At 61.6% G+C, this 13,476-nt stretch overlaps 2 protein-coding genes across 3 annotated transcripts; both read right to left on the reverse strand.

The window, feature by feature from the left end:
* Positions 1 to 2,614: 2,614 nt before the first annotated feature.
* On the reverse strand, positions 2,615 to 6,408 carry KLK1 (kallikrein 1). The gene is made up of 5 exons (XM_037517111.1): positions 6,348 to 6,408; positions 4,600 to 4,759; positions 3,644 to 3,930; positions 3,338 to 3,474; positions 2,615 to 2,831 (listed from the first exon to the last, which is right to left on the reverse strand). The coding sequence occupies exons 1-5, from the start codon at positions 6,391 to 6,393 to the stop codon at positions 2,676 to 2,678; spliced, it is 786 nt and encodes a 261-aa protein (XP_037373008.1). The 5' UTR covers positions 6,394 to 6,408; the 3' UTR covers positions 2,615 to 2,675.
* Positions 6,409 to 7,663: 1,255 nt separating this feature from the next.
* On the reverse strand, positions 7,664 to 13,476 carry KLK15 (kallikrein related peptidase 15). 2 transcript variants are annotated; one of them, XM_037517113.1, is made up of 6 exons: positions 13,389 to 13,476; positions 12,341 to 12,411; positions 9,528 to 9,684; positions 8,968 to 9,251; positions 8,716 to 8,852; positions 7,664 to 8,167 (listed from the first exon to the last, which is right to left on the reverse strand). In XM_037517113.1, exons 2-6 carry the CDS (start codon positions 12,381 to 12,383, stop codon positions 8,015 to 8,017), a joined length of 774 nt encoding a protein of 257 aa, XP_037373010.1. In that variant the 5' UTR covers positions 12,384 to 12,411; positions 13,389 to 13,476; the 3' UTR covers positions 7,664 to 8,014. The 2 variants fall into 2 exon arrangements, with proteins under 2 accessions (XP_037373010.1, XP_037373011.1); XM_037517114.2 differs by lacking the exon at positions 13,389 to 13,476 and adding an exon at positions 12,770 to 12,872.

Consider the following 13,476-nt stretch of genomic DNA (forward strand, 5'->3'; position numbering starts at 1 on the left):
CCCCATCCTCCCCTGGGCCCAAATGCCTGACCCCATGGTTGGGGGAAGGAAACCGGGTGAGCCCCAGCTCAGTGCTGCTGTGCCCCAGGAATGCCATGTGCCCTGGGCAGTGTCAGGGGTCTCTGCCAGCACCCCCAATACTTGCACTGATGTTTGCACATCAGTAACATCATGAGCTTTCAGGCTCTGGGCACACAGCTGAGGCCCCACAGATGAGCTGGGGGGTTGGGCAGCAGGAGCTGAGCTTCCAGGGGAGAGGCCTGAGCACAGGAGCGCCCCTAGCCCCGCGGGGACCCCCAGGACACCCCACTCTCCTGCTGCTGGAGAAGGTCCTGCCAGTGTGCGCCTCCCCCTGCACCCAAACTCCCCAGGCTCTCTCTCTGGGTGCGCCTCTCTGTTCCCTCAGGTGCCTGCACAGACCCGGTTTCCTCACCTCCCACACTCGCCCCAAATGGAGGGGCGCTCAGGCCGTCCCTCGCTTCAGCAAGGGGCTCCCCATGCGTCCTCCTTTCTTGTCCGGGACACCATTCCCCCCCATCCTGCCTTCACCAGCACAGCGACACTCTGAAGGCGGGGTTCATTGTGGGCTGTGCTTCAGTCCCGCACAGGGTGAGACTGGGGAGCTGGTTTTCAGGGTCCTGCCCGGGGCTGCAAGAGATGGTTCTCTCAGGGCTGCCCCAGGACCTTCCCTCACGGCCACGCTCCTTGAGCCAGGGCCTGAGTCCCTGAGCACAGTCTCCTCTGCCCACTGCGGCCACCATGACAGCGACCAGTGACCCCATGAGACTTGTCGGGAAAATACCCTGAAGCCCCCCCACCCCAGGCACCCAGGCTGGCTCTGCGCAGGTGAAAGGCCCACGGGTGATGTGTGGGGGCTTCCGTGGCCACGGCCCCGCGAGGCCTCTGGGTGTCTCTGCCCTGGGAAAGTGGCATCAGGGCCGCGTCCTCGATGCCCCCTGGGCTGAGGTGGACGCGTGGCCTCCCCAGGGGAGCGGTGAGGAGCCCAGAGGCGCGGGCGTGCACAGGAGACTCGGCCCTGCAAACACTCTCTCCCCATCGCGCTGCAGTGAAATCGCGGCGTCGCCTGCGTGGCCAGCGAGACCTGCTCTGTGAAATGCTGGGAACTGATCCTGGGAGGCCCCGAAGTCCACCTTCTTGCATTCAGGCAGGGCCAGTGGTGAGGGGCAGCAGCCCCCTGACCGCACTGTCCCGAGACTGAGTGCTGACCGGGGTCTGAGGCCAAGGTCAGGGCAGCAGGAGCACAGAGGCTGCAGGGGCTCCAGAGTGCAGGGAAGGGGAGCCGAGCCCTCCCTGCTGGCCTTTGAGGCTCCCCTCCATCAGGGGGCACAGCCCCTTGGGGTGCAGGCATCTGGGGCCAGGTATCCTGGTCAGTGAACCCACCACCTCCTGCTTCTCTCCACCCACCCCCCACCATCCCTCCAGCCTCTGTGCCAAGGGCAGGGCCCCAGCAGCGGCAGGCCTGGACCAGCCGTCCTGGTCAGGGCTACAGCTCCCGTGAGCCCACCTCCTAGAAAGGATCCACGCACCCCAAGGACTTGGGCAAAATCCCTCTTCTCGGACTAGAACCCACCCTGGCGGATGCGATCCACCCTGTTTTCCCCCCACCAAGTCAGTATCTGCCCTTCCTGTCCTGGGCAGGGATCACGCAACTGGGCTGAGCCCACACCTGCTGCCAGGGCGGGCCCCGCCCCCAGCCCACTAGGCTCCGCCCCCGGCGCCCCCGCGCTCTCAAGCCCCGCCCCCACCCTCTCCCAGTCCCGCCCCTGCCCCCCCAGCAACCCTGGTGCGCTGGACACCGCCCGCCTTGCAGGGAGCCCCGGCCCTCTGGGCAGCAGGCCCTTCCCAGGAAGGCAGGGTTTGCGAGAACATCCTTTGCCCCCCTTCTTGGCTTTCCCCTACTAAAATTCATGGCTGCCCCCCACCCTCCCGGAGCCCAGCCCTCCAGCCCGGCTCGCTCCAGGGGAGCAGGGGGACCTGTCTGCAGCGTGGTGACCTGAGACAAGCAGCCTGGGGACCTTGGTAACTACCTTTTGCTCAGTTCCTGGGATGCAGCTTAGTCCCTGATATGCATCTTGCTTCATGTGAGGCCACGTACCGCCATGAGGCAGGACTCCTGGGGGGTTCCCGGGACTACTGACCCCTGACTCACTCCTTGGTGTGCGACTATAGGACTCACCTCTTGGAATGTGGCCGCGTCCTATCTGACCACGTACAGCTGCCAAGGCAAACCCACCCGGAACCTTGTGGAAACTGAAAGTGTCTATGAGCCCTGACTTCCTAGAAAGGGGGCTCAGCTTTGGGATGTGAATCTGCCAAGTCAGCACCTGAGCCTAAACCTGCTTCCTCTTGGCCCTGCTGTCCAGTTTCCTTTGTGCCATATAAAAGTCACGGGTACCCCCACTTGCCCTTTGGGGTCAGAACACTGTCAGTCAGGCTACACTTAGCCCAGGCCTTCCCTTCCCCCGAGCCCAGGTTGCACACGCAGGCCAGGCCAGGCCCCCTGGAGAGCTGGGGGCTGGGGTTGGGAGGGTGGGTCAGAAGTTCAGCGCCTCAAACATGTTGTGAATTACATGACACGAGAACATGATGCGATTTGAAGCGTACTCGATTTCTTGGGGAGGCGGGGTACAGGGACAGGCCGGGGGTGGGAGGCCTCAGGGATTGTCTGCCATGATCTTCTTGATCCACGGTATGTAGTCGATCACTTTGGTATAGATGCTGGGTACTTTGGGTTTCCCGCACGGAAAGTGGCCCCAGGATGTGACTCCTTGAAGCTCACCGTCACAGATCAGAGGGCCCCCGGAGTCACCCTAAGACATATACAGGAGAGTGAGACCTCAGCAAGTGAGGGCACGGCCTGCTCTCACACCTGGGCTCACAGATGGCCTGGCGACTCCCTGCTATGGGGATAGAAACCGTCCCCAGAGCTCACTCGCGGGAGAAGGTGGGGGGATCCATCACGGGATCAGGACTCAGGTCCCTGCTAAGGGGGGTGGGAATCAGGGTGCAGACTCTGTGGGGGGCAGGGTCCAGGAGGACAGAGGGGGGAGCGAGAGGAGGAGCAGGGCCCTCTGCAGGACTCCCACCCTCAGGGCTCATGTCACGGTTGCCTCTTCAAGAAATTTCTCTGACCCCCTCCAGTCATGTGTGTGAGAGGGAGGAGGGTGGAATGGACATGGAGGAGGGAGATCAGGTCACCCCTGATGGGGTATCAAAGATGGGGACCCACGGGCAGAGCTGAGTCGGGGAGCTACAAGCCAGACAGGGGACCCCAGCTGCCTCGCTCCCAAGCCAGGACAAGGAGAGGACGACTCACCCTACAGGTGTCCTTGACGCCGGCCATGTCCCCCACACACAGCATGGTGTCTGTCACCTTCTGTTTGTGGGCATTTTTGCAGATGTCTATGGACAGGAGCTTCAGGTCCACACACTGCAGAGTGTCTGGGTAGAAATCTGCGGGCCAGGAGGACCATGAGTGGGTGGAACCCACCTGGACCCCCAGAACCCACCCCGCCTCTACTCCCTGAGTACGTGGGGTCCCAGTTCCTCTTTTCTCCCACCCCGAAGTCCCAGCCTTCTCCCAAGTGTCTGGGCTCCTGGGGGCGCCACCGCGCATGCGTACAGCTGTCAGGCTTGATGGTGCCCCAGCCGGAGGCCTTGCAGGCGCTGCCCACGCGGGGCTCCTTGGTGGGCAGGTCCAGGACTTTCACTGCGTCTGTGAGCTGGGCGGGCTGTGACAGACGGAGCATCAGGAGGTCATGGCTGAGGTCGTCTTCCGGGGAGATAAACGTGTTTTGTAGAAGGCTCATGTTGAATTTAGGGTGTGGGAAGCTCTTAGTGACAGTAAAAAACTGGACCGTGCTTTCATCCTCCAGAAGGTTGTGGCGCCCCAGCCAGACCTGGAAATGGCTGTGCAGATAAGGGGAGGAGGGGTGAGCAGAGAGGGCAGGAGGCTGGGTCCCCAGTAGAGGCTGGCCCCCCCGCCCCACGCCACTGCCCTTCCCCCCACACCTCCTCCCCTCCCCCTTCCTCTAGGCGCCCACAGCCCCAGAGGGCCCCCTGGAGAGGTGCTGGTCCAGGGGGAGGGGCTGGGATGGGAGGCGCCCTCACACACTTGGTGGGGGTCTTCTTGCTTCCTGGGTCCAATCCCACTCCCCCTGGGTGGTGCCGAGTGGTGATGGGAGAGGGGTGAGCCCAAGAGACGGGGGGATGTGGAGGTGACCAGAGTGACAGTGATGGCAGCGAGGGACAGAGATGGGGTGACAGACACCAGAGACATGACAGAGGGAGGTGGGAACACATCCGCCTGCACAGACACAGCCCCCCAGAGACCAGAGATCAGGGCGGCGGAGGGACAGGCCTACAGAAAGACATTCCCCACAGGGACAGGACCAGGCAGCCACGCAGGTGTCTTCGGGGTCCCCAGTCCCAGCCCTGCCCCCTTGCACCGTGACCTGCACCAGCCTGTGCTCCCTCAGCCCAGCCTCCCGGAGGTGACCCAGGAAGGGCCTGGCTCTCAGCCCCCGGGGGGGGGGGGAGCACAGACTCTCTTCCAGCGCCCCTGCCCTCAATACTTACTCATTCATGCAGTGGGCAGCCGTGAGCACCCACTGGGGGTGCACCAGGACACCCCCACACTCGAAGGTGCTATAATGGTAGACAGCCGCCTGCCAGGGTTGGGAATGACTGTCACACTCCTTGCCCCCTACGACCCGAGACTGGACAGGGGGCGCCGCACCTGTGGATGGGGTGCTGGGTCAGTGGGACAGTAGGGCCAGGAGAGGGAGCTGTAAGATTGGAAGAACGTGGGCCTGGGGAGACAGGCCAGGGGTTTGGGAAGAGTCCAGAATTCTGCAGTGGCCTCTGGGATTGTGGGGTGATGGTGACAGGTGGGGAGACGAATGCTGAAAGCAAGACCCCCTGGGTCAGGACAGGGGAGCACAAGGCAGCTCTGGTGCAGCGTGGGGCGTGGGGATCAACAACTGTGGCTTGAGCTAGGGGAGAAGATCCTGTGGCTTCTCGAGAGAAAGTAGACTCTCTAGCAGGAAAGGTGCCCCCAGCAAGGGCCTCTGAGACCAGGGAGGTTTGGGGGTTAAGGAGATCTCTCAGTATGGGGAAATGATCAAACTTGGGGGAAGCAGATATGGGGACTCACATCTAGAGGATAGGAAGAGCATCTGGGCTGGGAATTTAGGGGTAATGTGAGGGACCCTGGAATGGGCCGGAAGGTGGCATTTGGCTGGGAGACTTGGGAGAATTTGGGGCTCCTGATCAAAGAAAGGGGTGTACGGGAGAGGGGTCTTGTGAGGGTCTGGACCCAGAATCATATCTAAGAGGGGGTGCCCTGGGAGCAGGGCTGCGGTCCCAGCAGCGTGGGCTCAGGCAGAGGACGGCCGGGCCGCAGTCACTGTGATCGGGTGATCTCCGGGGAGAGTCCACGTCTGGGGAACCAGGCTGACTTGGGGTTCTCTCCAGAGCAGTCAGGACAGGAATGGAGGAGGCGCATCCATGGCCAAGAAGTGAGGGAATGTGGGGAGCAACCAGCTGGCGTGGGGTTGGGAATCTCCCATGGGGGCCAGGGGAGGTGGGCAGGAGGTGAGCCAGGGGATTTGGGGGGCCTGGGGGTAATGGGGCCCAGACACCAGAGCTGTTCAGGACAAATTCAGTGGAGAAGCCGGAGCTTGAGGGACGATGGGGGTTCTACCAGGCAAGAGAATGTGTGCTTGGGGTCCTGGTGCTCTCTGTTGAGGAGAAGCCTGCGGTTGCTGCACAGAACGGGGAGTCCGAAAGGAAGGGGCGTCTACAGAACCGAATATCAGGGGAGGGGTGGTGGGGCAGACCGTCTGCAGGGAAGAAGCGCAGGTGTCTGGTGGGGCCGGGGGCCCTGAGGGGGTTGGGGGAGCTGGTAGCATGGACTGGAGCCCCAAGAGAGCCGACAGCTGGACAGGAAGAGTCCCACACTGGGGTGTGGTAGGATTTGGGGCTCTGAGAACCTGAGGGTGGAGGGATCAGGGTCCCAGGGTCCGGGGCAAGTGAGAGAGAACTTGGAAGTGGTGGACGTCCCCTAAGAGAGAGAGAGATGGTCCACGCCCTGCTGGCTGAGGTTGGGGTGGGAGGCGTTGGCATTATGTGGGGATGAACTGGGTGGGGAGTGCGGCCTAGGCAGGGTTGGGGGAGACTTAGGGTGGGATGAGAGAAGGGGTGGCCAGGTCAGGACTGGAGTGCGTTGGGATGGGGGAAGGGGGTGGGTGGGAGAGGAATGACTTCAGGGAAGGTGAGAGCAGCAGGGAATTGGGGTCCGCTCCCCCCACCCCCCTCCATCTCACCAGACCCCTCCAGGGCCAGCACCAGGCACAGGACCAGGACCCGCATGGTGACTCGGGTGTCCAGGGCAGGCAGCAGCTCGAGCCTGGAGCCTCCCTGAGGAGCCTTTAAATCCCTCAGCCCCCTAGGCCCGCCCCTGCCCAGCTGGTGCCCAAGTGTGCCCAGGCCCTGCCCCTGCGGCTGGCTGGCGGGGGGAGGGCTCCCCCTCTCACCCCTGTGTCCTGTGGAGGGCGGGAGAGTGAGCACCTGTGTCCTGGGGCCTGATGAAGCTGGAAACTTCCTGGGGCCTGAGCCAGTGGGGCCAGGCCTGCGGCTGCTGGGGCCTTGCCCTTGGCACAGAGGCAGGAGGGAAGGTGGAGGTGGGTGCAGAGAAACCGGAGGTGGTGGGTTCACTGACCAGGACAACTGGCCCTGATGCCAGCACTCCAAGGGGCTGTGCCCCCTGTCACAGGGGAGCCTCAAAGGCCAGCAGGGCGGGCTCGGCTCCCCCTCCCTGCACTCTGGAGCCTGCGTACCCTCTGAGCTCCCACTGCCCTGACCGGGCCTTGGCCTCAGACCCCGGGTCTGCACTCCTACTCTGGGGATCTAAGTCCCCATAATGGTGTATCAGTCACCCCGTTTTAGCCCTCCCATATCTAGGAATTTGAAGTTCAGGCGTATCCCTGAGTACATTCCCCAGCATTTCCAAATCCAATGCCCCCCCCACCCCACCCCCAAACAATGTGGCTTCTCTAAATTTTCTCTTCACTCTTTTCCCACTGATCTGGGTGCTCAACCCCAGGTCCTCCTCCCCAGGACCACAGCCTGCGCTCTGCTCCTCCAGCGTCCAGAGCATCCTCTCCACCCTTCCCCTACTCAAATATTTGGACTTCGGGAATCAGATTCATGTTTCAAGCATTCGGTCACCTTGAAAATGACCTTTTTGGGTCTCTGGTGAGACTACTGTACCCTCAGTGACAACCCCTATGGCTCCCAACATATTTTCTTGGCTCTTCTGTGAAATCAAAGGAACTCACAGTGTCCCTGGCCTCTGATGTATGTCGGGAGCCTGCCTAGAGAAAGGGGCGTATTTGCCTTTTTGCCCTGGCTGCCAGGAAGCCCAGAACTAAATCTTGAAGAACATTAAGTTGTTCTGGTCATCTAGTGTGCTGGGTCTTTTCACTGGAGGTACAGAGGGGGAGAGCATTTTCCCAGTGCCAGGCGCTATTCCAGTCAGGTCATCGGAATTACATCATGTCACCCTCTCAACAGCACTGTGACAAGGCAATAGGATGAACTGGTTCACAGATGGGACACCAAGGCTGAGTGAGATCGGGCCTCAGGCTTAAGAGCACACGGATGGCTTTATGTGTTGGATGAACAGGGCCTTGCTCAAGCCATTTCTGCTCACCTAGGGACCAGGACAGTGGTCAAGGAATGGTGTCCAGCCTCTGACTTCCATGTCATGCCCAGAAAAAATCCACAGAAACTCCTAGAGAGAAATTTGCATCAGTGCTCTCTGTTATCTTGGGGTAAACAGGTGACCTTGAGCACCAGGTCTGGCCTCAGACAAAACAAGTCCTTGGCCAACATCTGGGCTTTGGGATGGTGCAGTTCTGTCTGGACGATGACAGGGGTGCTGGCCGCGGTGGGGGTTCTGCTCAGCCAGGACAGGTTGTGGGAGGGACAGTCAGTTCTTCCTCATGATTTCCTTGATCCACTCCAAGTAGTGGCAGACTTTAGTGTAGACACCAGGCTTGGTGGTCGTGTCGCAGGGGACATCCCCCCAGGACACGATGCCCTGCAGGATGCCCCCACAGACCAGGGGTCCCCCGGAGTCCCCCTGTGGGGAGAAGGAGCATGAGCCAGAACCTTCTGGATCCTGGGCCTCCACCCTCCTCCTCACTGATCACAGCCTCAATCAAAACCAACCAAGTCAACACAACCCCAGGTAACCCACAGCCCACCGTGTGTGACCCAGCCCCTCAGCAACCCCCAGCCAACCCCACCACCATGCTCCCCCCACCCCATGCCATCCCCACTCCCAACACCACACGAATCCACGTTGTCCTGTCTTCTGGGCAACATCCACTGCCACCCCCAATTCAAGCCCGCCATATTTCCTAGCCAATACCCAGCCGGCCCTGACCCGTTCCTAGTCTCAAATCCAATCTCTGTCACCCCCTCCTCATCTGCCTGTCTTCCCCTAAATCCCCAGCCTCTCTCCCCCTCTCTGGCCCTAGTTCCAGCCTTACCTCACCGCAGCTGCTCGTCCTTGACCTTCCTCAAACCCGTCCCTAGCACCTTCTCCCGCCCCAAGCAAGCAAAATGCAGCCCCACTCGCTCCCACCTCCCCGCCGGGTCCCTGAGAGCGCAGGTGGCTGCTCTGACCTCGCAAGAGTCGGTGCCTCCTCCCTTCACGCCTGCGCACACCATGGTGTCCAGCAGGTGCCCCGGGTAGTCCTTGCTGCACGACGCGTCCGAGATAACGCTGATGTTGGCGCAGTGCAGCGTGTCGGGGAGGCTCACTGCAGAGCACAGGGCCTTGGAGCAGGGCGCCCTTCCCGGCCCTTCCGCCCCATGCCCGGTACCCGGGGAGCAGGGCTCCAGGGGCCTGGCAGGCAGCTGGGGTCCTTCACGCACCTTGTGACCCTGGGCTTCCCGGGGCCCCGGGCCTGCTGCTGGACACCAGTCCCCAGCCGGACACCACGCAGGTCTCCCCGGGCCGGGGGCACTTCGTGGGCAGCGGGACGGGGTGCACTTGCGGGGTGAGGCGCGCCGCGCGGCTCAGCTTCAGCAGCATCAAGTCGTTGTTGTGGGTGCGGGCTTTGTAGTTGGGGTGCGGGATAACGCGGGAGACGGTCAGCAGCTGCTCGGGGCCCTCGTACTTGCGCAGGTTGTGCTCGCCCAGGCGCACGCTCATGAAGCTGCGTGCGGTGGCGCGCGGGTGGAGACAAAGATCAGAGAGAGGCCGCCGGGGTGTCCCGGCCCTTGCAGAATCGGGGTATCCCGTCACCCTCTCCCCAAGCCTCTAAAGCTCCCCCCACCCCTGCCTCCGAGACCACGCAGTCTTCACCCCAGACCCCACACCCCAGCCCCCCAAGCCCCCGCGCAGCTCCTGCTTCCTGCGCATCTCAGACCCCTCCGGGCCCCCCCCTCCGCTCCCCCCCACTGCCCCCAGCCCCCCTGGGCCGCCTCCCTACCGCGTCTGGCAGTGCGCAGCCGACAGCACCCAGAGCGGGGAGATGAGGGACGCCCCGCAGTTAAAGCGTCCGCGCTCGAAGAGAGCCACCTGCCACGGCTGGGAGTGGGGTTCACATTCCTCGCCCCGCATCACCTTGTCGCCATCGCTCTCGGCGGCTGAGAGAGGGAGACCCACCCTGAGGACAGAGCCCCGACCCTGCCCTCCCCGCGTGTGAAGATGTCACTGTTGGATTCAAATGTTTTTTTAAATGAAGATTTTTTTTTTATAGAAGTAACAGTGGTCAGTTACACGATACATTTTATTATTATTTTGGCTTTTTTAATCAAAAGTTTTTTTTAATGTAGACTTCCTGCTGTTGATTTTTAATGATCGCCCTCGCCCTGACTTGGACAGGGGATGCTGTAAGAGCCAGCCTCTCGCCCCAGGCCCCAGGGGACTTTGGCTCCTGGGCCTGGGAGGGAAAAGGCGGGAAGACAGGAAGTCCTGAGAGAGGGGGAGGGGGTTGGGACAGATGGTCCCTTGGAAGCAGCTACTCAAGGTCACGGGCCTGTCAGAGGCATCAAGAGCCTCTGACACCGGCTTGGCTCCAGTGTCCGGATGCCTCAGCCAAAAGTGTCCTCCAAGGACACAGATGTGGCCACACAAGGTCACAGGCACAGACACTGCCCCGGATATAGGTTCCGGTATGGACAGCTCTTTGGGTTGAAATTCATTCGCTGGGCAGCCACTTGGCAGCCCCAAATGCCCACATGGGCCATCACAAGTGTCCTTGGGTGTGAGCCACACACATGCAGACACAGATTTGGACACAGAGCCCAGAACTAACTGTCCAGACTCCAGTGTGGGTCTGGACATACACAGGGTGGGGCCCTCCCCTGGGGAGCCATTTGCATGCCGTGTATAGTACAGCAGCTACACCAGAGAGGCGGACATATCGTGTCTGGTCCCCTGAGTCCAGACATATAACCTGTGGGCTTTGACTTCCCTGGGCCTCTGTTTGCTCCTCTGTAAAATGGGACATTTGTGAGAATTAAATGGAATGTGTGTGTACATGTGTGTACATGTGTGTGTATGTGTGCATGTGTGATAGCTGGCACACTCTAACTTCTTGATAAATATTCGTTATTTTAAACACAGGGCACATAATTTATTCACGTAGACATATGTGATACGTGTGGGTGTTCAGGCTGTGAAGGTAAACATAGCCCAGCTAATTCAGACCAATTTGCAGACCCCAATTAAAATAGTCAAAGTCAAGGTCAAGTGACGACTTAACCCCAAGCTGCTCTGTGGATAGTCTAAGTTATGGACACACACCTGGAGGGCAGGCACTCGCTAGGTCACACCCGGGGCAGCGCTGGACTGGGGGTGGGGGTGGGGTGGGTGGATGTTCAAGGTCAAAGACGCAGCAGGAGATGCAGGCAGTTGGGCGGGATGCATCAACCCACCTCTAGGCCAGCGCTCAAGTCAGCTCCTTGGTGTTCAAGGTCAGTCGGGGGTTGGGGGGGCTCCTCACCCTTGTGGACAGGACATGGGGACACTGGATCTTGCAAGCGTACCCCCCCCACACACAAAGAGAAGCACACACCAACTGCACCACGCACAAGGACAAACGGGGACGTTTCAAGGTCACACGGCATTAGCCACAGGACTTGTCCCCACCGGGTCCTGGCAGGCCGCTCGGGGCAGGATCTGCTCCGCAGACCAAATGCCCACACCCTGCCTGGCAGCCTTGGGACTGGGCCACCGGCCCTGGTGTGGAAACAGGGAGGGCTGGGGGAACGCGGATGTGGTGGACCAGGGCTTCGACAAGGAAACCTGGAGTCACCCAGCAGAGAAGGACAGTGTGTCAGCTGAACAGCGGGTACCCAGGCTGCCCCCGACCAGCCCAAGCTTGAAAGGCCAGGTGCCCGGGCTGGGTGCAGCAGGGAGAGAGACAGAGAGGACACTGGGAGAGCCCCAGGGGAGGCTGGCAGCGGGGCTGGAGGGCGCCCATGGGACTTCCAGGGGAGGGCCGCGTGGCAGTTAATGAACATCTACTCTCAACCCTCCAGGCCGGGCAGCAGGTCACAATATTCATTTCTCCATGGGCGGAGGCTGAATGGGAGTCACCTTGACCTCGCGGGCGCCCCACTCCGGCACTCGGGTCAGGGGGGCCAGGAGAGCCCATGGCAGATCGCCGGCTGGAGGACTGGACGAGCTTCCCCGTGTGCCGAGCCCTGCGCTGGCACATACTAAGTGCTCAGTCGGGCTCACACATCCTTACCAGGCTCCGCCCTGCACCGGGCACTGCCAGGCCCACTCCCGGACCACGCTTGCCCCTCACAACCCTGTGGGCGAAAATCCATGGTCCCCAAGACACAGGCGGGGAGCCCCGGCCACGAGGTGCTGACTGGCAGCTGGCGAGGCTTCTCAGCCACCCTGCTCTCGATGTGAACCCCTGAGGCCTGGCCCTACCATCAGGTGGGCGCTGTCTGGAGAGGAGGCCCAGAGAGGCTGGGTCATTTCCTCAAGGTCACACAGCAGGCAGGGGGCGACCCCTGAATTCCAGACTCAGCTCTGTGTCAAGCCAGGGCAGTGTTAGTCGTGGGGTCCGGCTGAGACCCCAGGTGGCCGGGGGGGCACCAGAGCAGATCCCTGAAAGTTCTGGGGGAGGTGGCGGCACCCAAAGTTGTCATCAGGTGGCTGAGGTGGGGGCAGTGGCCAGCAGGTGGCCTGCGGGTGAGGGAGGGTCTGGACGAATGCAGGCCGGGGTGCTACGGGTGGGGGGGTCCCCCTGCTCCTTTCTGGCCCTGCCCCGGCCCCGCTCACCTGCAGCCGTCAGCAAGAGGGAGAAGATGAGGAGAAGCCACATTGTGGAGGGACCAGGACTCTGATGACCTCTGGGGAGGAGAGACACCATGAAGCTGGACCCTCCTGCCCTGCTGCCCCCCCCCATACAGCATCCCACCTGTTGCCTGTGACCCTCGAGTCCTGCCCCACCCACTCTTCCTCCCTGGCCCCATGACTGAAGGGTGGGCCCGGGGCCTCTGAGACCTGTCTGAACGCAGCCAGAGGCCGTGGATCTCCATTCATCCTGGCGCCCCCAGGGCCCCATCTCAGCCGCCTGCCTGACTTCTTGGGTCCTCCCCACCCTGATCTGCCCCACAGGGGCTGTCTCTACCCTGATTTGACCATGTTCCCTACCATCACAGCCCTCAGGACCCGAGCCCCCAGGCCAAGGCCCAGTCCCAGCCTCACTTGCAAGGAAATGAACGGCTCCCCTTTCGGCCAATCTGGACCACAGCCTCTAGACCACAGCCACGTCTTCCGCTTCCCTCCCGCCATTTCCTGCCCTGTGCCTCGGCTCATACTGTTCTTTTCCCCAGGGATGCCGTTCCCTTCAAGGTCCTTTCGAGAACTTTTCTGACATTCCCCATCCATCGTTCTGTTCCCTTTTTCCCCCCACGCTCCCCACCCCCAGCCAGAGCTCCTGAGGGTGGCCCTGGCCTGGCTACTCCTGTCTTCAGCTCGCTCCGGTGGGGCCAGGTCCTTGGGGGGCCCCAGCAAGCCCTGGGGATGAATCCAAGTCCTTTTCCTGATTGTCCAAGTTTATATCTGCCCTCTGAAGCTCAGTCCCCACCTCTCCTGGGGGGCCCCCAGGGCCCGTTCTGCTCCATCAGAGCACAGACCCCCAGGAGCGCTCAGGCGGGGTGCTCCCTGTGCCCCCAGCACTGCCCAGCATGCGTCACTGCACAGGCAGGCGGGAGAGGCAGCCCGAGCTGATGTGAACCTTGATAGCTCCGGGTGCTGCTCTTGGCTCTGGCACAGGCGCTGTCGGGGACTTCCTCCTGGCTCCCTCCCGCCCTTCCCCACTCACCCTGACCAGCTCCTTCTTGTATCTGCATTTTCCTGGTTCAGGATCAAATCTGGACCTCAATTAGGGACATGTGAACCCATGTGGGTGT

Source organism: Talpa occidentalis, unplaced genomic scaffold, assembly GCF_014898055.3.
Source record: "Talpa occidentalis isolate TD23 unplaced genomic scaffold, MPIMG_talOcc4v2.1 talOcc4.17, whole genome shotgun sequence".
In the NCBI taxonomy this organism is placed as follows: Eukaryota; Metazoa; Chordata; class Mammalia; order Eulipotyphla; family Talpidae; genus Talpa; species Talpa occidentalis.

Excerpts from the sequence above, each read along its gene's own strand:
- KLK1 (XM_037517111.1), bottom strand. The coding sequence starts at position 6,393 with ATGCGGGTCCTGGTCCTGTGCCTGGTGCTGGCCCTGGAGGGGTCTG. Across the intron at positions 4,760-6,347 it reads GCTGGCCCTGGAGGGGTCTG|GTGCGGCGCCCCCTGTCCAG; the intron begins GTGAGATGGAGG and ends CCCCATCCACAG. Across the intron at positions 3,931-4,599 it reads GCTGCCCACTGCATGAATGA|CCATTTCCAGGTCTGGCTGG; the intron begins GTAAGTATTGAG and ends TTATCTGCACAG.
- KLK15 (XM_037517113.1), bottom strand. The coding sequence starts at position 12,383 with ATGTGGCTTCTCCTCATCTTCTCCCTCTTGCTGACGGCTGCAG. Across the intron at positions 9,685-12,340 it reads CCTCTTGCTGACGGCTGCAG|CCGCCGAGAGCGATGGCGAC; the intron begins GTGAGCGGGGCC and ends TCCCTCTCTCAG. Across the intron at positions 9,252-9,527 it reads GCTGCGCACTGCCAGACGCG|CTTCATGAGCGTGCGCCTGG; the intron begins GTAGGGAGGCGG and ends CACCGCACGCAG.